This window comes from Typopeltis vanoorti, chromosome 2, assembly GCF_054136105.1.
Source record: "Typopeltis vanoorti isolate ZY-2024b chromosome 2, IOZ_Tvanoo_1.0, whole genome shotgun sequence".
Lineage (NCBI taxonomy): Eukaryota > Metazoa > Arthropoda > Arachnida > Uropygi > Thelyphonidae > Typopeltis > Typopeltis vanoorti.
In genome coordinates this window covers 54,649,179-54,672,238 of record NC_143550.1, presented here as the reverse complement: position 1 = coordinate 54,672,238, position 23,060 = coordinate 54,649,179, and the positions used below count along the sequence as shown (strand labels likewise).

Sequence of the window (23,060 nt, the reverse complement as noted above, 5' to 3'; positions counted from 1 at the left end):
CTGAAAAAGGAGAAAACTGGTAAAGAAATTATCTCCCCTTCCCCCCCCCAAAAAAAGGTGATTCTAGACTTTATTTAGTGCCTATTTGCACTGGAGGAGACTTCCCAGTGATGGTGCTGGTTCTTTTTGGTTTATCTTTTCTTCACATGTTCTTCACTCAATGTCTCCTGAGTCTTTTTTTTTTACTTTCCTATTCACCAGACTACCATCACTGAGATCCAGCTCCCTGCTACCAAGTTTTTGGTGCAACCTGTGAGCATCTGGAAAGAGAGGGGAGATGGGGTAGATATTGGTGGTGTGCATGCACTGATATGGTTCATCAAGACTGGTGGTTCTTAATGACCCAGCCAGTGAATAGTAATTTAAGATGTGGTCTGATGCTTGATAGTGAGGACCATCCATGATGAATCCTCTGACTCCATGGAAGTTTGGTGATAATAACTAATTCAGCACCAAATTTAATTCCTTATTATATGAATTACTGGAATTCTGTAGAGCCAGTAATTGAAAAACATTATATACAACCATATAATAGGCTTTATATAATATTTAATTCTTATCTTATAAGCAGTTTTAAATTATATTGGATAGAGCCTATGTATCTAATACAATAAATTGGTATTTTATTGGTATAGAGTGTTATACAAGTAATCCAGCAATAGAATATCTTATCATGAAAGTAGATAAAATATGAATATTTATCTAGTTTCATTTTGTAATGTGATATTTTTAGTTTTTCTAATTAAAAGTAAAGACTATGTGGGAGACATAAAATATTTGTGTATAAAGATAGGTAATATTTTTTATGTTTATTTTTGTGGGCTTCACATAACTATTTTCTTAATTATTATAATTATAATTTGCATCAAGCTTAGTGCAGATGATGCTTGGATGTGTCCATATTGTCGAAGGCGGCAACAAGGAGTTAAGAAGTTAAGCCTATGGACAGTTCCAGATGTGTTTATAGTTCACTTGAAAAGGTTTAGACAGGCAAGTTTATTTCTTAGATATCTGTTATTTATTAACTTCTATAGACATTTAATGTCAAATATAAATGTAATGGCCTGAACTGTTTGAATTCAGCATACATATGTAATTTATAATGTTTTTATTTAGCAAAATTAAAGTTTGCATATAAATTCATGTTGAAGATTTTTTTGTGTAGAAAATGGGATTGCAGTACTTAATTTTAATTGACAGGCTTATAAATATACCTGAAAACATTTCACTATCTCAAGCTGGCATTAGTTTGGCACTTGAAAGATGGTCTTTTCCATACACATACACATCACAGTGGTCCAGTCATTCTTGCTGCAGCAAATGTGTAGAAACCACAAAATTAGTTTAGTGAACTGTTTGCTATAGTGAATTTTGTTTGGTATAGCATTGCACCTATGGAACTTTGGGTGGAGAATTTTGGTAGTTTGTTAGAGTGAGTAAGTTTGTTATGGCAGTTTTTGTAGTGATAAATTTAAAAAATGGCCCAAGAAAAAATTTCTTCTGCATGATGTTGGAAGTGTGTGATGAGTGCAGTTCATTAGGCAATTTTAGCTGTTCTTTGGACTGAGAGAAGTTAAAGTTGTACTCATTTATTCATCAGAATGAATCCATCATTTTTATGGCAATTAAAAATTTTGTAGGACTTGAGCTACTTTAAGGAATAGTCTTTGTTATTTTAAAAACTTAAGCAGTAAAATTGCTTTTTTCCATTTGATGAAGTGATTATTTCCTAGGGTATACCGAGTTAGCCCACTCTTGGAATGGGCTAACTCATTATCAAAAGGAAGTATACCAAAAGTCTGAATAAATATTGATACACTTCCTTAATTTCCCTTCAGACTAAAGGTACTAAAGCAAAAGATCACCATGCAGAGTACTTCTTGCATAATGCTAGAAGTGTGACTGTTGTACACATGTCTAGCGTTATGCACATGTGTGTTTTAGGTGCCTGAATATTGCTACCTTGGGTTAGCAAAATGTTGGTTTTGTATTTAGTTTTATTAATTAAAATTCAGTATTGTAATCCCATTTCCTATGTAGTTTTTTTTATAAAATTACAACATGAAACTACATTTGGAAATATTTTTGTACAAATGATTTTTATTTGATAACTCACCTTCTTTAAAACATTATGTAGTTCACACCAAGCTATTCAATTGATTTTGTTTATAATATTTAGTCATCATCTCAGAGGACAAAGATCACCACCACTGTAGAATTTCCCATTTCTGGTCTGGACATGTCTCCCTTTGTTGCCCAGCGTAATCATGACCTTCACCATTCCATGTCTAATGGAGCTCTAGGTATGTTGACAATGTGGTCCCCCTGGAAAAGACCGAGATCTCGGCCATATCCACGATATGAAGATTATATGTATGAACTCTATGCAGTGTGTAACCACCACGGAAGTATGCATGGAGGTCACTATACGGGTACCTAATTTTTTAATTTTCTTTTAATAGATCACAAAATTAACATATTCAAGGTTAAAAAAGTTATGTGATTTAAGAGGAAAAAAATATATGAAATCATAAGATTCTGTACTTGTTTTTGAAAGTAATTTGGTAATTCACTAATATAATTTTGTGTATTAAAAATCATCAAAGAAATATAATTACTGGAATCCCAAAGAAATTATTTAATCCAAGAAGCTTATGATTAAATGTACTGCAAATGAATGGCAGTCTAGCATTAAGTAGGTATATCACATTCGTAATTTTTTGTGGAGTGCCCTTTTAAGAGTGCTTGTATAGTATTGTAATAGCAATTTTCAGATTAGTGTAACTGGGGAAATATTTTCTCTTTATGCTGCTTATTCATAAGAGAATCCAAGCATCTGTATTGCTTTCTTGGGTTGTTGCTGCAATTTGCGAATTCAGTATGGAAAAATACTTCCTTTGCTTTTTTTTTTAATTTCGTTCTTCACAAACTTGTTAAATGATGTATATTCTGTTTCAAGGAATGTGCCAGATAGTTGACGCTGTCGCTGTCCTTGACATTTTTTTAATACGAGTCTTGCACCCATTAGGGTCAAGTTCCTAAGGAGGTGATACAGGTGATAAAGGAGGTGATAGAACTCAAACATCAAACTATAGGACTATCTGTATGTCAGGTGTTGTAGTTAAGTTGTTGGAGAAGCTTGTGAGAACTAGGATCCAGAATTAGGTTGACAACAATGGTACAACAATGGTATTATCTTTGATGGACAGCATGGATTTGTTAAAGGGAGGTCATGCTTTAGTATTCTACTTACTTGCTGGCCTGGCTGGCCTAGTGGTTAGCATATCCACTCTCCAGCCAAAAGGTTGCGGGTTCGACCCCCCCCCCCCCCCGGGCATGGATGTCCGCGATTGTCTGTGAAAATGCCAGTGGTGGTGGTGGTAGATGGCATTAGTGTAGATGATAAAGGTAGTTGTGGTGGATGGAGACGAGAGTGGTGCCCTCCCTCGATGAGTCTTTGGACTCCCTGGAGGTGTCACATAATAATAATAATAATAAAAAAAATATTACAATAAGGTGACTGCTTCCTTGAACAGAGAAGGACATACAGTAATATACTTAAATTTCACAAAGGCTTTTGATAGATTACCACAATGAGAAGTTGATATTCAAATTAGAGCAGATGGGGTTGGATATTAGATTGGTGCATTGGATTGGAGACTGGCTATCTGATAGGTATCAACACAAAGGAAAGTTTACTAGTGGTGTGCATCAGGGTCTGTTTTAGGGCCATTGCTGTTTAACTTGTATATTACTGATATTGGTGAAGATTTGGATGGAGATGTTCAGTTGTTTGCAGATGATGCAAAGTTGGGACAAACCATGAAGAGTAGAGATGTTGTGGCCTTACAAGAAGACTTGAATTAGTTGAGTGATTGGGCACATGAATGGGGATGTGAGTTCAATGTTTCAAAATGTAAGGTTTTAAAATTTGGAAAACAAAGATTGGATGCTGAATTTATGCTTGGTGAGGATATATTGTTGGAGGTAGAGGAAATAAGAGATCTGGGGGTGATAACGGATAAGGATCTGAAATTTAGGGGACACATAGCCAAATTGTGAAGACAACACAAAGGCTTCTGGGAATGATGTGGAGGACACTGACGTGTAGAAGTAGGGAGATTCTTGTTCCATTGTATAAGGCTTTGATTAGGCCACACACATGGACTATTGTGCCCAGATTTGGTCACCTGGTTTTCAGAAGGACGAAAAGATGTTGGAAAGGGTCTAGAGGCGACTGACTAAGGTAATTTCTAATCTAAAATTTTAATTTCTAATTTAAAATCAATTCTGGAGAGGTTCTACAGAAAATAGTGGGAGATCAGGAGAGAACCAGAGGTCATCCCTGGAAGCTATATAAGGAGGGTGTGAGTAGGGAGGGTGAGAAGCAGGTTTTTTTTATGCAGAATTGTGAATGATTGGAATGCCTCGCCTGAGAGTGTGGTGTCCTCAGAGAATATGAGTGTGTTTAAAGCATGGTATGATGAGCTGTGTTTATGATAAAAGGACCTCCCAGATGAATCTTTGACTCCATGGGGTCTTGGGTAATAATAATAATAATAATTTTCTTTTTTTTTCCCTGAAGTGTATATTTCTTAGCACATGTTTTGGAGGAGTAATCTTGGAAAGCTCTCTATATGGCAATGAATTTATTCATTTGTTTGTATGAGAAATACTTGAGTTTGAGGCTTCTGATATATTTGTAATGTAATGTGTAATCAACTGTTTTGCTACTGTCTTTGTTATCTATAGATATAGTTGTAGTATTATTAATTTTTGTTTTTCCAATTTTTGCATTTAAATCTCCTGCTAAGATTACATGAGCATTTTTGTTTATCTTATTATATATGTTTTGTAATTGTTCATAGAATTCAATGCTATTATCTTCTGTTTCCTCTTCTGGAACATTGTAATCCAATTATTGTTAAATTGCCTCTGTTTATTTTAAATCTAACTTCTATTGTTCTTTTGTTCCAATATTTGTAGTAATTTATCTGTTTTGAAACAGATTTATGAAGTGAAATGTCTGTGCCCTTGAATCTCTACTTACTCAACTATATATTATATCAAAATTCTCAATTTTCCACTTCCTTTAATTTCTTCTTTGGTTTCTGTAATTATTGGGCAGTTGAGCTTGGTACGTGCATAACGAATGATTGTTATGGGAGATTTTAAATAAAAGGGAAAAAGAAACAGCATTTAGTAGTAAGGGAATGGAAATTCTGGAATTCTTGAGGGGCAAATGTTTCAGGCAACATGTAGTAGAATGAACACGAGGTTGAAGAGTTTTGAATTTGGTCGTAGCATAAGAAGATCTGATTATAACTGGAATGGCATCTCTATTCCTAGTTGGAGAGAGTGATCATGTGGTTTTGACTTGGAAGACAAATAGACATGCAGCAGTATCAAAGAAAAAGGAATGTATGCAGAATTATAAGGCAGGTGATTATTATAATCATGGAAATCAGTTTGAGGCAGTTCCTTGATTGGAGGAATTGGAAGGGTGAGATATCATCAGTGCTTGAGAGCTGGTGAAGGAATATTTATTAGCAGCAATTGCAAGTTGTGTGCTGTGAGTGAAGAAGAGGACAAAATTTGATTTAAAGTGGATCACAAACAATATCAAATGGCAACTGCAGGTGAAAAAGAGATTGTGGTAAAGATATAAGGAGAGAGGTGGAGAACAGATAGCCAACATTTGTAGCTGTTTCATTTTTCATATACTTGTAATTAACTTCGAAATATATTTGTTATTTTCTGGGTTGTGCAACTTTACAATCACCCTCTAGAATGGATGTGTCAAACTATAGACCAGTTTATTGAAAGATGTTGAAAGTTTATTTTTCACTTGGTTAGACTATAATAAATTTAGTTTAATCCTTTATCCAAGTGTGAGCAAACAAAGTTTGCGCCTGAAAATATCTTCAGGACTGAATATGATGTTGTACTACTCTAATGGGGGTAAGGTAGGTGTTGTACTACCTTACTGGGGTGGTATCCGGAGAGTTCATCGAAAAGGCAATTCATTGAATGAACAATTCATCGAACGACAATTCGTCGCAAATGTAATTCATCAAATAAACAGTTCACCGAAAATTTTAAATTTTCGAAAATGTTATGAGAAAATTGATCCATTTAGAACAAAACCTGAACTGTGAATAAGGAGATTACAATGCTACTTTCATAGGTAAAAATTATAGAACAATATGGTTCTTATAGTCTTTCTTGTCTGATAACTGTTTCATGTCTGTTCATGGAATTGATTTGCCTGTTTCCGGAAGAAAAGCCCAGCTGTATCTATATTATACTTGCTAACTTATCTTTAGCAGAACAGGACTGATAAAAATTGTGCATAAATGGGATCCAACTACCCAGGTCTTTCTAACTAAACGGCTTCATTTTTACCGACTGAACTATGCGGGCTCCATTATTATTATTGTTGATAGTAGTAATATGCGACTTCAATACAGCAATTATTATGGGATTAATTTTACTCAGATTCGCTACTTGAAACTTTTACAAGAAAATGTTGAACCGTTCCAGTTTTCAGTTCAGCTACATTAGGGGCGACAAAAAAATAACGTGTCCAAATTATGTAACTGTATTGCATTGCAAAATCTCTCTGACTTAAATGACTTAGTAGAAGTTGTTGGTACAAGAAGCTGTCTGCATGGTTCAGTTTTTGTTCTAAATGGATTACTTTTACCATAACATTATCGAAAATTTAAAATTTTTGGTGAATTGTTTTTCGATGAATTGCATTTTCGACAAATTGTCTTTCGATGAATTGTTCATTCAATGAATTGCCTTTTCGATGAATTGTCTTTCGATGAATTCGCTTTTCGATGAATTTTCCTGTAACCTACTGGGGTAAGGTAGTACAACACCAGGCAACTCGTAGCAAAGGTGGACCAAGCTAAGTAAGGTAAGGTAGTACAACACCATATTCAGTCCTGAAGATAATTTCAGGCGCAAACTTTGTTTGCTCACACTTGGATAAAGGATTAAACTAAATTTATTATAGACCAGTTTGTATTTCATCAGTGGTTGTTAAGATTTTAGAGAAATTAGTGAGGGATCATATACAGCAGTGGATAGATGAGGGTAATGTTATCTGCGAGAGTCAACATGGATTTGTTAAGTGATGCTCTTGTTTTGGTGACAAGAGCAGTTGATGATGGAAAGGCATATTCTGCCATTTATTTGGATTTTACAAAGGCATTTGACAGGATGCTACATGATAAGCTGATATTTAAGTTGCAGCATATGGGTATGGATGTCAGGTTAGTGAATTAGATTGGGGATTGCTGTCTGATAGGTATCAGAGAGTTGTGTATGAGGGGAGCTGTATCAAGGAAGCAGACGGTTACAAGTTGGGTCCCACAGGGCTCAGTGCTAGGACATGTATTGTTTAACCTTTATATCGATGGCATTGTCAATGGATTGCAGGAGGATATTTAGTTGTTTGCAGATGATGTGAAGCTGGGAAAGCTTATTAGTAATAGTGCAGATGTGGTAGCCCTTCAAGAGGATTTGAATAAAATGTGCACATAAACAAATCCATGGGGGGGGGGTCAGTTTAATTCAGCCAAATGTAATGTCTTGAGGTTTGGGATACATTGATTTGAGGCTGCATACTCTGTTGGTGGAACTGTACTGGAGGATGTGGGGGAGACAAGGGATCTGGGAATGATGATGATAGAAATCTGAGGGAACCACTTTGCAAAGGTGGTGCAGGTAACCCAGAGAATTGCTGCAATACTGAAAAGGACACTGGCCATCAGTGATAAAAGAGTTGTCATTCCATTGTATAAAGCCCTGATCAGACCACACCTGGACTGTTATCAAATAGTCTAGGATTTGAAGGTGTTATCAAGACTGTAGAATGTTTGTTATAAGGATAGGCTTGGGGAATGCGGACAGTAGAGTTTGGTAGATAGAAGAAAGAGAGGTGATATGATTGAGACTTTTAAACTGTTGAGAGGTAGTTACAGGGTTGATGCTAGGGAGTTATTTTGTTCAGTGGAACAGAGGAAGGAGCAAGGACAAGGGGCCATCCCAGGAAGCTGTGAAGAAGAGGATTGGGAGTAGTTTCTTTGCATGGAGGGTGATTGAACCATGGAATGTATTGCCTGATAGAGTGGTTAGAGCACGAATGGTGAATGAGTGGTATGATAGACTTTGCATTTTCTAGGGTGGTGATGAGTCTTGGCTCTGTGGAGATCCTGAATCATGATCATAATAATTTAATATTGTATCTAATTTTATTTCTTTTTAAGCAGTTCTTCTACATTTCAAGTTGCAGTATTCATTCCTGGATCATTTTGAATTCTGGAATGAAGTAATTAAGGTAAAATTTGCATCATGTTACTTTCCTAGTGATGGAGAGTTCAGTATGATTATGGCTGTTACCTTAATGCTTCTGGACTTGCTTTCCTCAAAATTTAAACCCATAGGAAAAATTAGTATATAGCTGGCATTTCCTACAATTAAAGTCATTGTTTATATATTGGTTACTCACTCATAAAATGTTATGCTTATGCCAGCAATATTCAGTTGCCAGGACTATTTTTGTGACAGGTTACACCACAAAAAAGTGGCATTTGGGCCAAATTCTAAAATTATCAAGCTAATTGTTATTAAGCCCCAAGATGCACTTAAAATTTGTCCCTTTAAACAAACTTTCAAATTTATACTGACATTGATGAAGTAAGCATGTTTCAGACCATATGAAAGTGGTCTGTAACTATTCCGTACCATGCCAAGCCTGATTTCTCAGATTTACTGTAACTAATATAAGATTGGTGTTCTTGTATTCTCTTTTCTACTGAGCATCCAGTTTGTCCAAAGTAAGAATGATTGCAGTCACAAGGAACTAGGTAGATACAAGGCAGAGCTAGAGGAGACCATTTATATTTGGAAGATGGAAAACAGGGTTCCATCTAATTAATACTAAATGAATCAGATTTTTAATTGTTATTAAAAAACTTCAGAGAATACCTACTAGTTTCACCACAAGGGATGATCAACTTCTTTAGGGTGAATAAACATACAGCTCATGAAAGAAATACAATTTATCATTAAAAAAAACTGATAGAAACCATTATAGTATTAACTCATGAATGGCACACATCATCTGTTTTTTATCATTACTTGGAGGTGATGAGCTGAGAAGTTGACAGTGAGGTATATTCAGTGATAGGATTTTCAGACAATTTAAGATAAGTCCTTGGTTTTTGATGAGAGAAACATGTGAACAAATGAATCTTACCAGATTCTTTAATCTGATGAGCAAGAAAGTTTTCAAGATATGGCCTCAGAGATTTTGTCGTATTCAATGTCACAATGTGTGTTGAAGAGTGGTAAGTCTGTCCTGATTTTTCTTTTCAGCTTCAAAACTTCTGCAAGTCTCACCGGTGTAGGGAAGACCACAAGAACAAGGAATTCTGTAGACCCATAGATGTTTGTAGATGGGATTACTGGCCTTTGTATTATGAAGATGCTGCATATAGTCAGAACAGGCTTAAAGGCCACTCCACCTCTGATGCAATGAATTTTGAGGAGGTTGGACTTTTAATCGATAAATTATCAATGTAAGGAGTTGAAACGGAGTCTCTATATATATGAATGTCAAGATTTGGCCATGGAGAAGGATTACAAAATAGTATTCTTTTGGATGGTTCTCCTTGAATACCTGTTGATGACAAACTGGCTGAGTGGAAACTAGAGTTCTTTTTTCTATCTATCTTCATCTTTTAAGATGAAGACTGCACAGTTTTTTAAGTATGACTAATGTCTATTTTTAGAATGAATGGTGAAGAAATGGGGAATGAAGATAATATCCAATGTGAGTGGGTTTTTGGTATTTTTTTTTTTTTTTTTCAGGTCAGGATATCAAGAAATGGTATCTTTTGAACGCAAGATACCAAGGTGTAAAATAAGTTAAGTTTCATTAGTTAAAATAACATCTTTGTGATGTTATTTTAACTAATGAAATTTGACATTTATTTAACAATGACATGAATAATAATTTCAGGGAACATGCTTATCTTTAATGTTTATGAAATATAAAAATTTGTATTTACTCTCCTGGTGTTTTTAATATTGGAAAAAAACTTCAGTAGTATAAATTGGAGAGAGGAAGATGCATGTAGCAATAGGGGAATGGAATTTCTAGAATTCTTGAGGGACAAATGTCTTAGGCAACATGTAACAGAGGGAACAAGAGGTTCAAAAATTTTGGATTTGGTTATAGCATCAGAAGAGTTGATAATAACTGAGTTGACGTCTCTCCCACCAGTTGGAGAGAGTGACCATATGGTGTTGACTTGGAAAATGAATAGACATGCAGGAGTATCAAAGAGACGGGAACTTATGTGGAATTATAAGGCAGGTGATTATAATAGTCTTAGACGTCAACTTCAGGAAGTTTCATGGAGGTAGGAATTGGAAGGCCGGGATATCACCAGTGCGTGGGAAATTGTGAAAGAATATTTGTTATCAGCAATGGTAAGTTGTATACCACGAGTGAAGAAGAGGACGCAATTTGGAGTAAAGTGGATGACAAACAATATTAAACAGGAATTGCATGCGAAAAAGAGGCTATGGAAGAGATATAAGGAGATAGGTGAAGAGATGCATGAGGAATATAAGACACAGGCCAGAAGAGTGACTAGTGTGGTAAGGAAAGTGAAACTGGAATATGAGAGGAGATTGGCCCTAAGATCCAAAGAAAATCCTAGGGAATTTTTTAGCTATGTGGCCAGTAGGAGGAGAAATGACTGTGGAAGAATGATATTGTGGGATAAAAATGGGAATAGAGTGACTGATGCAGAGGACATAGTGGAATTGTTCAATGAACACTTTATTGGAGTATTTCATCCTAGAGGAGTCAGTTTTAATGCTAGAGGGATAGGACTGGTACGAGGTCTGGAGGTACAGGAGGAGAGTGTGTTTCAGATACTGAGTACTCTGGATGTCAGTAAAGCTGTGGGACTGGATGGTATTTCGCCACGAGTTTTGAGAGAATGTGCTAGGGAATTGACAGTACCTTTAACGTGGCTTTTCAATGAAAGTCTGGCTTTGGCAAAGGTGCCCAGGGAATGGAAGGAAGGTAAGATAGTGCCATTGCATAAGAGTGGTAACAGACTGGAAGTGTCTAATTATAGGCCAGTCTGTGTGTCATCAGTAGTTGTTAAGATCTTGGAGAAAGTAGTGAGGGACCGTGTACAGCATTGGGCAGATGAGGGTAATGTTATCTGTGAGAATCAACATGGATTTGTGAAAGGACGCTCTTGTTTTAGCAATATGCTAAAAAATGTTCCACTCTCAAAATTATAGGCTGGCTTACAATGTAACTTTTTTTTTTCTTATTAATTTACAAGGTTTTTTTTTTTGTTGTTTAGTAAATGTAACAGGGCTGCTCCCCCCCCCCTCTCTCTCTCCTAGCAGCATGCAGTGGTATGATATATTAGCAGCTTTTCTTCACAAAAAAGTAAAAAATAAATCTCTAACCATTTTTAAAATTTTATTATTGTATATTTATTGCTCTAATTTATCAGTTTTTCTGAGTAAATTGATAAAACACATCTTTCCTGTTTATGAACAAACTTATCATAGGTAAAGAAATGTTTATTGTTTTCATTCAGATATGATATAGTTTTGAATTAAATGATTATAATTACCATTTAGGTTGCAATTTGTATCCAAATTAAAAATTAATCTTTAATTAATTAGCTAGGTTTTACTGCACTTATTAGTCGAATTTATTTGACAATAGATATCAAATAAATGGCAATGGTTGTCATGTCTTTGGTTAATAAATATAGAATTAAATGTCTGACCAGATAATTAAACTGGTTAGTTAGCTAAATCAGAGAAAAGTGACTTATTCTAAGTCATTCTAAATGCATATTATGAGATATGCATTTAGAATAACTTAGAATGGTCATTATTTTTAACAATTAGCATAAAATAATTTTTTAAACATTTTTTACAGCCTATTGCAAAAATTGTGTTGATGGTCGATGGTATTTATATGATGATACCAAAATTCAACCTGTACAAGAGAATGAGATCATAACTGCAGATGCCTACATCCTGTTCTATCAGCGCACTAGCCTCATGTTCCCATCATGTGCCTCATCCTCCACCTCAGGGTACAGCACTGCCTCTAGTGTATCGCTAATGAACACGGAACACTGGGCATATAGAATCTCTCCATTTCTTAATGTGGTAGCTAAAACTAGCAAGAGTCAGGATAATTTAATTGATATGGGTAAGTCACTGTCAAGAGAAAATTTGTTTATCTAGAATGCCAGTTTTTTCCTACTCTCGGCTGTTATTTATTCATAAAAAAAAATCAGTGAATCAGTTATAATGATAATCTAATAAACAGGATGATAGGTTTCAATTTCCAAATTTGCCCATCCTTTGAATACTGTTGACATGTTTTTATGTTGCTCCCACCTGTGAAAAGTTATTTGCAAACCTATAGTACATTTTGTACTGTGAATGGGCTAAGGATTTTTTTTCTGTTTTTATAAATTTTATATATATATATATTTTTTTTTTTATAGTCTGGAAACCCTTCTCTAGAGACCAAACATGGAACTCTTTCAAGCCACTTCAGGCCTCCAATATGTGGGCTGGTGGATTCACACCAGGCAGTGAAATTCATCTCCCACCTAAAGACAATCACGCACATGTCCATGCTCACAGCGGGATTTGAACCCACAGCTTGTTGATTGGAGAGCTGGTACACTAACCACTCGACCAACCAGACTGGTTGGAATGGTGCATCAAAAATCTCCCTAAAAATTCTTAATGAGGGAGGATCTATGTGCTGAATTGCTCTCTTGAGGAGAGCAATTCAGCACATAGTTCCATGGTCACTGGCACCCATCATTCCTTATTCTATTGGGCCTGTGAAAACAAGAGTAGCAACTGCCCAACATTCCATTTCAAAACAACTGCAAACATACTGAACCTGCTTCTCCTCTTCTTTATTTATTTCATCTACCCCTTCCCTCTGAAACAGCCTTCCTCATAAAGTATTTCCCAACAACTACCTTCTAAATATTCAAGAAAGTAGTTGTTGGGAAGTCAATAGACTTCTTCTTTTTCAATCCTCACTTGCACTCAACACACAGCACTGATGTTCTATAGGTTCTTCTGCCTCTCATGTATGAGATAAATATATGTATTAAAAACCTACAAAAGCCATCTTGCCATTTTGTATCATTCTCTTTAACAGAATGATATAAAAATTGATAACAGAATAATTCTGTTACTTTCTTTTTGTCTTTTCTAGCAGATAGAATAGGCATGCTAACACACCAAATGAAAATACAAGAGAATCAAATCATTGCTGCAGATTCTTCTGTTCAGTCAGCCTAGTAATTTCATATCAAGCACAGTTCTTTATAAACTATAAAAAGGAGTTGCAGATCAAATTAATCCAGGAAAATATCTATATTAGTAACTGAAAATATGTTGCTTTTGCATTTCTACTTGTTAATGAATAAGATTATGATTTGTGTTCTAATGCTATTAACAGACAGAACATTATGAGATTACAAAGGCTTATATACTATCAGAAATGCAAAACTTACATAGACTTCATACATATGCTATGTTACTTGTTACATTGATTCAAATTAATATGTCGAATGGCCAGCTTGGCCACATATCCATTGGGTATGTGATTAAAAAGAAAAAAGGAATCTGTTAATGTGCTTCTTGAAGAGTTGGATATTATATTTATTGGGAAGAATGATAAATGCTTTGAAAGAAGAGGACGAAAAGCTGGTTTGATGCATTTAGAGCTGAATGATATATGGATGCTGACTAGCAGCTATTTGTGTTCATACATGATTAGAGGAAAGTAGAAGAATGGTGGTGGCCAGTTCAGTGGAGTAACATCGATGTAAATACCCATAGAAGAGACATAACAGAGACAAAGTCTATGGGAAAGTGACTGGACTGAGTCACTGAGAGAGGAGTCATCTATTATGCAAATATTTCTCTTCCAGATACATTCAAGCATTCAGGAGGTTTTGATGTACTGCAAATGTGAGAACAATATTCTAAGGTTCGGTGGATTTGGGATTTATGAAGTGTTAGGAGAGCTTCCATAGCTTAGTTGGTATATAGATGAGCCCTTTGGTTGGAAAGACTTGGGTTTGAATCCCATCTGTGACATGAGGAACCTTTATCAGGTCTTTTCAATCAAAAGGAAAGTTTCCCAGTCTCATACAGAGATAGAGGGTTTTTTCCTGTTAGAAATTTGGCTTTTTCGTCCCTCAGAACAAGCAAACTAGCCTCATGAACACACAGATCTACAGTCAGACTTAAGGTTATATCAATTAAAGATGCCAAGAAATTATATTCTGGTTTAATCCTTTATCCAAGTGTAAGCAAATAAAGTTTGCATGTGAAGTAACTTCATGACTGGGCAACTCATATATATAGAGGCTAATGCAGCGTTTCTCAACATTTTTTGGATCATGCCCCACCTCAATGTCTCAAAGATTTTGATGCTCCCCCTTCCCTCTAGCATGATAGTCAGCCAAGTTCTGAAAAAGTATAATATAAATAGGTACATGTACATTTTCTAATTGCCCCAAAAAATATTCAAATTGCCCCCCTGTGGAGTGTATGCCCCCACGTTAAGAAACACTGGACTAATGGTTTCACATCACTTTCCTTAGTATCCCATAATGCAAAGCACATGTCCTTACAGACATGTATAATGCTATGCATTATGGGAAGGGTCATTAACCAGACTGGTTTCGACTTTATTGAGGTCTCATCAGTGGAAACCAGATCCAGAAGTGATACCAAGGTTGAAATGATGCAGAAGTCATATTTCCATATACAAGTAGCAGCCAAAAGCTGTCACCTTATTACTAAAATACTCTTGATTAGAGATAGATGTTAAAAGTTTTTTCACTTGGATTAAAGATGCCAAGAAATTATATTCTTGGTTTAATCCTTTATCCAAGGATTAAACCAAGTTAGCAAACAAAGCTTCCATGTGAAATAACTTTATATGAAATCATTAGCCTCCATATATGAGTTGTCTAGTCATGTGCAAACTTTGTTTGTTTACACTTGGATAAAGGATTAAACCAAAAATATAATTTCTTGGCATCTTTAATTTATAGTATAACCAAGTGGAAAAACGTTTAACATAGTATCAAGGTTGTTTTTCCTGATATCCTGATAAAAGATCAGAAAAAAACATGCCATGGGTCATCTAAACAAGAACTGGAGGAAAAGAACAGATAAAACTCTCAACAAAAAGCTCTGCCTTATCTTTAGGAGATGTTACCATTGTTGCATCAGGATGAGAAAAGTGGAAGCATAGTTTTCCCCAACAGTTTTGGCAAGGAACTAGAAGGCTTGACTCCCATTTGAGCAGGAGGCAAGATTGATGTATTTGGCTCTTGTGAAGTCTGCTTTAGATTTGTTGGTTTTATATATATATAACCAACAATATATATTGTTGTAAAAACCAAGGTTTAGGGTCAGAGATTTTTAGTGGAATGGGAAATAAAGGCACTCATCCCAGCAAGAATGATTTTGTTAATTAGATCAGAGCAAGAGCTTGGATCAGAAGAGCATAAGCAATAATTGGACCCATGGAAAAGAGGCAAAGAAATCCTGAAGGTCACTGTATTTAGTACCATGGTAGTGCCATAGGAAATGAGGCAGGGTTTGGCTGAGAGAAGGATGATCTTTAAAGAAAGAAACATGGAATGTTTCCTGCCCGTCACCCTCTATATTCCTTGGCCTATAGGAACATTGTACTGGATATCCTATCCTTTCCACTTGTACCTCATAAAGACATTCTCAAAGCCATCAGTGCCATATCTCTCCCATAACAATTCTCTACCCTGAGAAGGCACATGTCACTCTTCTCAAAAGTAACACTTTTCCACCCTTTTTTGCTTTCCTCTCCTACTGAAATATGCTATATATCCTTCTATTCCTGTAAGGACATCATCTTCTGTCAACCATTTCACTGATACCAGTAATTTTTGAACAGGCTGAGTTTAGCAGTTATGCATAACTCCTACTGTTTATTGCTAATACTCACGGCATTTGTATATAGAAAAATCAGTGCATTATCAGTACAGTCATCCCTCAACTTACGTCCTTTCGAAGATATGTCTGTGATCCTACAAGAGAATAAATAACATTTTCGGCCATACTTTCGAACAAGAGCAAGCAAGCGTAAGGTAAAGCATGCACAGTGGCAACAGCGCTTTCAACGGCAACTTCCCTCGGCAATCGGCACGTGTCTTCAACAGTTCCTTTGTTAATTTTGTGTTTGAAATTTGTTATCTGTGTATTTATTGTTATATGTTTCGCGATGCTTTGTGCAACATGGCCCCCTACACGCGCAATCAAAAACCTAGCAAAGAATCACAGAAAAAGAGGCGAGTAATTGATCTTGAAACAAAGTTGCAAGTTATAAAGCAACATTTAGCTGGTAAGCCCGTCAATATGATCACACGACTTCGGATGTCTCATTCTACATAAGGATAAAATTAGAGGCTGGGAAAAGATCTGCTTCCATTAAATCGACGATCATGATGAAGCAACGACAAGGTCCTATTGGTGATATGGAAAAACTACTTGCATCATGGATAGAGGACCTGAACCAAAAGCGCATACCCCTTAGCACTGTGACAATAACAGCCAAGGCACTAAGTCTCTTCAACATGTTGAAGGAGAAAGCAGAACCCGATTATGACTACGAATTCAACACTTCTTCCGGTTGGTTCATAAGATTCAAGTAGCGTTTTGCGCTGCATAATGTGAAAATGTATGGGAATCTGCAAAGTGCTGAGGAGGCTGCCAAGGAGTTTGTAGAAAAATAGGATAAAATTATTACGGAGGAAAATTATTTGCCACAGCAAATTTTTAATATGGATGAGAAGTCCTTCTTTTGGAAAAAAAATGCCTGAGCAGACATTCATCCACAAAGAGCTAAAATCTATACATAGTTTCAAAGCTCTTAATGCCCTTATTACGATTCTGTTACGGGTAATGTGGCTGGATATAAACTGAAACCATTTGTGATATGGCACAGTGAGAATCCACATATCTTCAAAAACATTAGGGAGCATACTCTCAGTTCATTATCGGAGCAATAAAAGTCATGGATGACTTAAAAATTGTTTGAGGATGCCTTAATCAACTGTTATGCGAGTGAAATAAAAAGCTATTGAATGAAAGAAAATGTAGAATTTAAAATTTTATTAATTCTAGATAATGCTCCAGATCATCTGCCTTATACGACTTATAGCAGTGATCTTCACAAAGTTCACTGCTCAAGGTCATGTTTCACCCTCCAAACACTACTTCATTGATCCAACCGATGAATCAGGGAGTTCTTGCAATGTTTAAGGCTTATTATCTATGGAGAACTTTTTTCACAAGCCATTTCTGCTACTGAAGGAAATGACCAGACTCTCGTGCAATTCTAGAAAACATTCAATATTTATCATGCTATTAAAAATATTGCTGTGGCTTGGGACGAAGTGACCTCTCAATGTATGAGTGGCATATGGAAAACGACATTAAAAAGGTTTGTGCATGATTTTGGAAGTTTGTAATAGTGGGCCTAGCAAACAATCTGAATCTCGAAGTGAATGATGATGACATAATTCAACTCATAGAAAGTTCCCCTGAAGAGCTGACTAATGAAGAATTAGTCGAACTGGAGGAACAACTGTTGCAGAAGAGGAAAAATGAGAAAAGGAAGAGGGAAAAGAGAAACAGAAATAGGTAGTTAAACAATTTATAGTGAAGGGTCTTGCAGAAATGTTCTTTGCAGTTAGTGATGTTTTCAAAATGGTTGAAGACATAGACCCCACCCCAATATTGAACGATACTTAATAATAGAAATGAAAGTACATGATGTGTTTGCTTGCTATGAACAAATTTATGATGAAAAGAAGAAGAGGAATAAGCAAAGCACATTGGACATTTTCATCAAAAAATCAAAGGTTATACCAGAAGAGCCACAGCCTGATCGTTCATGCAGGGAAGGTAATGAAGGTGTGATTGTGGAGGAAGATTTGGGTGATTATTCTCCTGTTTTATAGTGGCAGTAACACACAGTACAGTTTTATAATAAGGTTTAAAAATTAAAATGACAGTATACTTATTACGGTTAAGTTCCTAACCACTATAACGCTGTTGATTTAATGTATCGACTTATGTCTTGCCGGATGGAACAGAACCCAGACGTAAGTCGAGGGATGACTGTATTCCCATACATACATATTCTTACTTTGCCCTGACTCCACTGGGGTCTGTGATATTCTCCCACCTCCTAAGCCACTATTTCCCACATGAGGCTATCCTTGCTACTTTCCATTCTGGCAGCTAGTGTCCTTTCCCTAACACACTCACTTGCCCAAAGAACCACAATCCTTGAAAGTCTATTTCCTTCTATGCTCAGATACAACCAACAGCCTTCTTATATCATTAAAGACACTCCAAGTATCTACATATTCCAGACATCGCTCCCTTCGTATTTTTGCTATCATGTCATTCAGGGGCTGTCACCAGATTAGATGCTGCCCTGAGGCAAACAATTAAATATCACCCCTGATGGATTATAAGACAAAAATATAAGAAAATCTCCAATTTGCTATTTTATTTTTATTACAAGAGAAACATTAATGCAAAATGATTACATAACAATATTAATTAAATGTTTGCTCTACGGGGCACAATAAAACTGTTTTTAAGCTCCTCTAAATGTAAATTATAAGCTATGTCCACCTATATCGATATAGTTTCTAGACCAACCAATCTTTCTTGGGTCATTGCTGTTCGCAAAATTTTTAATCACTTTAAGGTTGGAAAAACTTTTTTTCGCACTTGCTATGCTAACAGGAATTGTTAGTGTAGCTATGGCACCTACTGCAATATGGCTGAATGAGCGTCCTTATTAAGCTGCGCCGTGAGGCAAGCTGCCTCTCTGCTACACCCTGTCGCTGGTACTGATGTCATTCATTATTGCCGCTCTTCTCTTCAACTCTGCACTATCATATCTAGGTAGCACACTCACCATCTTCTCTTTCACACTTTTCTGCTTCATGATCACTAACATTAATCTCTGATCTTCTCAGGTGATTCATACTAATCACTATCATCTCATCCACATTTTACATCTCAGATTCAAATCTGTAGCACTATTGTTCCTCGAGGCAGGAACAATTCACAAGTGCTCCTCTGCACATTGTGAATTGTTGAATTGCCATACATCACACCCCTCTATTCATTGTTTCCTCACTGGCATCTCTCACTCAGTTCCCATCTCTTCCATTCTCTTGCCTCTTCTCATTCACATGGCTTTCTCTCACTTCTATTCTTGCATAAATTAACTTTTCAGCTCAGTCCTCATGCTTTTCACTTTCTTTTTCAGTACCTCTGTGTCTCTCTCCAAGCATCCTGCTTTCACTTGACATTCACCTACACAGTCAAGGTCATCAGGCAAAAATGCATATCTTATCTCATTATCTTAGATTTATTTAATCTAAAATACATTTTCTTTTGCTCTTTACAGAATAAGCAATTATAATTTCCTGCAGAAATAACACAAAATAAGATATAAAGAACAAAAGTTGTTCTTACCGCATTAATATCAAATTACTTATTGCACTTAGCTTTTTGTGTTCCTTTTGATTGCCACAATAGACATTTGATACTGAGTTTTTATTATTTTATTTTCTTTATTAATTCAGTGCTAATATTTTACTGAACACTTATCATTAAATTATTTGTAAATTTTAGATTCAACTTTAGAAAGATCAGCAACACTTAGAGAAAGCCGTCCATTCAATAGAACTAATAAAGCCTATTCTAGCATGATAACAGTTGTTCCATATAAAAAGTTATCATCTGCTACTGCAGAGCCTGATGGAAATTCTGATGGTGATGAAGAAGGTCCAAGGTTAACAGATATACCTCCACCTCCACCTCCACCAACTAAAAGAATTTGGACTGTGACATCAGTGTGACACTTTACTACTTTAGTATCACAGTAACAGGAAATGAAATGGAATCTGTAAACAGCGACTACCAAGCTACTTTTAGTCTGCTGATCCCGGTGCTCATTTTTGCTCAGTGATGGCAGAAGTCACTTGAAAGATTTGAAATGTTAAACTATATGTAGCAGATAAATAGTACAAGGTACATTAATTTTTAGAAATCAATAGACAAATTAATAGCATAGTGTCTTATCCTGTTCCACTGTGGATGCCTTCTGTTTTTCTAAATAGTTTTTAGAAACTTTTATACCACCAGTTTAAGTCCCATATCTGCAGTGATCATACTGTGCTAGTAGTAAGATCTATGCTTTAACTTTCAAAGAACAGAAGTAATGATTTAAAAAAAAGTGTAATTCAAGCCATAATGATTAAACTGACATATTCTCTTAGATAGAAAGCCTGCTACAAGTTTACTACTAGAAACGTTTTTAGTCATTCATAAATATCTATTGTAGACCTTTCCATGTACTGGTATATATACATTTCTCATATTCTTCTCCCAGTATTTTTAGGGCTTTCCATTTTGAAAATATATACTTTTACCCTTTGTTTATAACTTCAGAAACATATCTCATATCATTTTCAAGGAATGGGAACACTTCATAAATTTCTTGTAGTTGTGGACCGAACAAATGATAATGTGCTATTGTGCTGCCCAAATATTTGTAGTTCAGTCACCCAATATACTTGGATATATTCTCATAGTTTTATACATTGAAGCCTCAGATCATTTTACAAAGGAAATGAAGGGCTTATATGTGAACAAAACTGCTTCCATTCATTTATGACCAGTGCTATTTCATACAGAAAAAAAAAAAGAAGAGTTTTTCTACTTTTTCTATATATGTTGGAAGACAGTGACAGGATTTGGATCACAACATCATGTAAATATCTTTCGTGATCATTGCTTTTGATCATCAAGTATCTTGTGCAGGATGATTTCTGTTCTGTGTGTCCACTTGACGTTTGGATTTAATGATCTCCATATATCTGGAAACTTGGTTAACTAAACTTTCTATCATAATGAATGTGCTCCTTTGAAAGTTCCAAAATAGTATTGCTAAAATTGCTAATCAAAAATAGCAGTATCGTGGAGTATTTTAAAAATAATATTTCAAAATTTTAACAGCCTTATAAGTGAATGCACCGCTTCATTTTGATACAGATGTCACTGTATTTGATAATCCTATAAAAAGCAAGTAGCTCACAGTACTGCTTGACTTTATAACATGCATTCTAAGGTAGCTATTGGTACAAATGATTCCATCCATAGTAATTTGTGTAGGATAACTTGCTTACATATCTCTGCTAATGCTGTCATGAATAATGCTTATTTCAGATAATAACAGTAACCATGAGAGGGGAAAAAAAAAAAAAAACTCCTATGGTTATTTGAGGGTATTATCTTGTTTCCGACTACTAGTCAGTTGAAATTTATACATTACAAAATGCTTCATTTTGTAATGTATAAATGAAGATACAAATTGAAGATATAAATTGCTTCTAGTCATCCATTTACTGAACTTTTGTGTCCCTTACGAAAATACATGTCCATATGAAAATACTTTGTTATTCTATAGATTTTTGCAGATTTTATTATATTAATCATTCTTTTAGAGCCAGAGAGTCCAATGATATTGTGAGAAGAGAGGCCAGTGCTTTCTCAGAATATATTTGTTAAGTTTTGTCTTTGTATTTAATGTTTTTGTCCCCCATCACAATACTATCCATTCCAGCTATCATTCCCTGTTACATAAAGACAACATATCCTTTCCAACATCCTTTCTCTCCATTTAATAGAAACATAAAAATAAGCCATCATTTCTTTTACTTTCTACTCTTCTAATTAATTAAATCAGTAGATTGCATTTCCTGATAAAAACTAGAACTGCAAAGTCTAGTATTTTAATTAGCAACAGAATAAGCAATCTCTGAACTGTTATTTGAACAAAGTAACAATTTAGATATTTATTTTGATATTTTATAATATTTAAAAAAAAAAAATTCTTTGATGATTGCAAGGATAAGCTGTGTTTTCCTAACATCTATCATTGCGAACTCTAACATCGTGAAGTGCAAATAAATACTCATAGTAATTTGTGCAAAGTAGTCTAGGTATAATCTGCTATATTAGTAGGTGATATTGCAACTATAGTCTATGCAGGGATAAAGATAACATGAAATAATATGAAACCTTCATATTATCTATGAAGGTTTTTTTGTGTGTGTGTTGTTGTCAGAGAGCAATAACTTTTAATAATTTTCCTTATTTTTATTGTACAGTCACAAAACTTAAGTTTTCAGATCTAGTGCAATCTGGATGTCTCTCACAACATATTACACTTCTCAAAAATGCAATTCTTATTTTGTATCATTTCATCTCTAAATGATGCACGATACTTTCCTCTGTACAATATACAAATAGCCATTTATTCTATCAACATCTATTACTCTGATATGTATTAACTTAACATTATGATATGCAAATTAGGCAGCTTGGAACAGATGTTTATGACATTTTTCCAGACATTAATTTTGAGAATCTGATTTTTTTTGAGAAGCACATTCATTCTTTATATCTGTTGAGGCACATTACTATTCAAATCCAATTCATTTTTATTTTTTTTAAATAACTTTTATACTGCAAAAATAAAAATAAAAAAATTTTATTGAAACAAAATTTTATGGAATTAATAAAGCATAATTAAAACAAGATTATATATTCTTTACAAAACTAAGAATTACTCTGGATTATCCACAATAATTTTCCAGTTTGCTTATAAAAGAAAGGCTTTTTTTTTTTGCTTATATAACCATATCCATTGTACCCAAATTACAAATCATCATCATGTATTTTTATTGTACCATCACCCTACTCTTATAAAAGATACGTACCAATTGAATTTTCTTTCCCATTCACGTAGAATAGTTTAAAGGACTTTCATTGAACAATATGTGTACATAAAAAGAATGAGTAGTATGTGC

The 23,060-nt window shown here is 35.1% G+C and overlaps 1 protein-coding gene across 1 annotated transcript in view; it reads left to right on the top strand.

Annotated features, from left to right (window-relative positions):
- LOC150109022 (ubiquitin carboxyl-terminal hydrolase 31-like) overlaps positions 1 to 20,389 on the top strand; it is a 240,241-nt gene extending 219,852 nt beyond the window's left edge. The window contains exons 9-12 of the mRNA XM_090401494.1: positions 871 to 990; positions 2,180 to 2,432; positions 11,999 to 12,277; positions 19,819 to 20,389. Coding sequence (XP_090257620.1) covers positions 871 to 990; positions 2,180 to 2,432; positions 11,999 to 12,277; positions 19,819 to 20,045 — 879 coding nt within the window. The 3' untranslated portion in view covers positions 20,046 to 20,389. The remainder of the gene's footprint in view (positions 1 to 870; positions 991 to 2,179; positions 2,433 to 11,998; positions 12,278 to 19,818) is intronic.
- Positions 20,390 to 23,060: the final 2,671 nt, after the last annotated feature.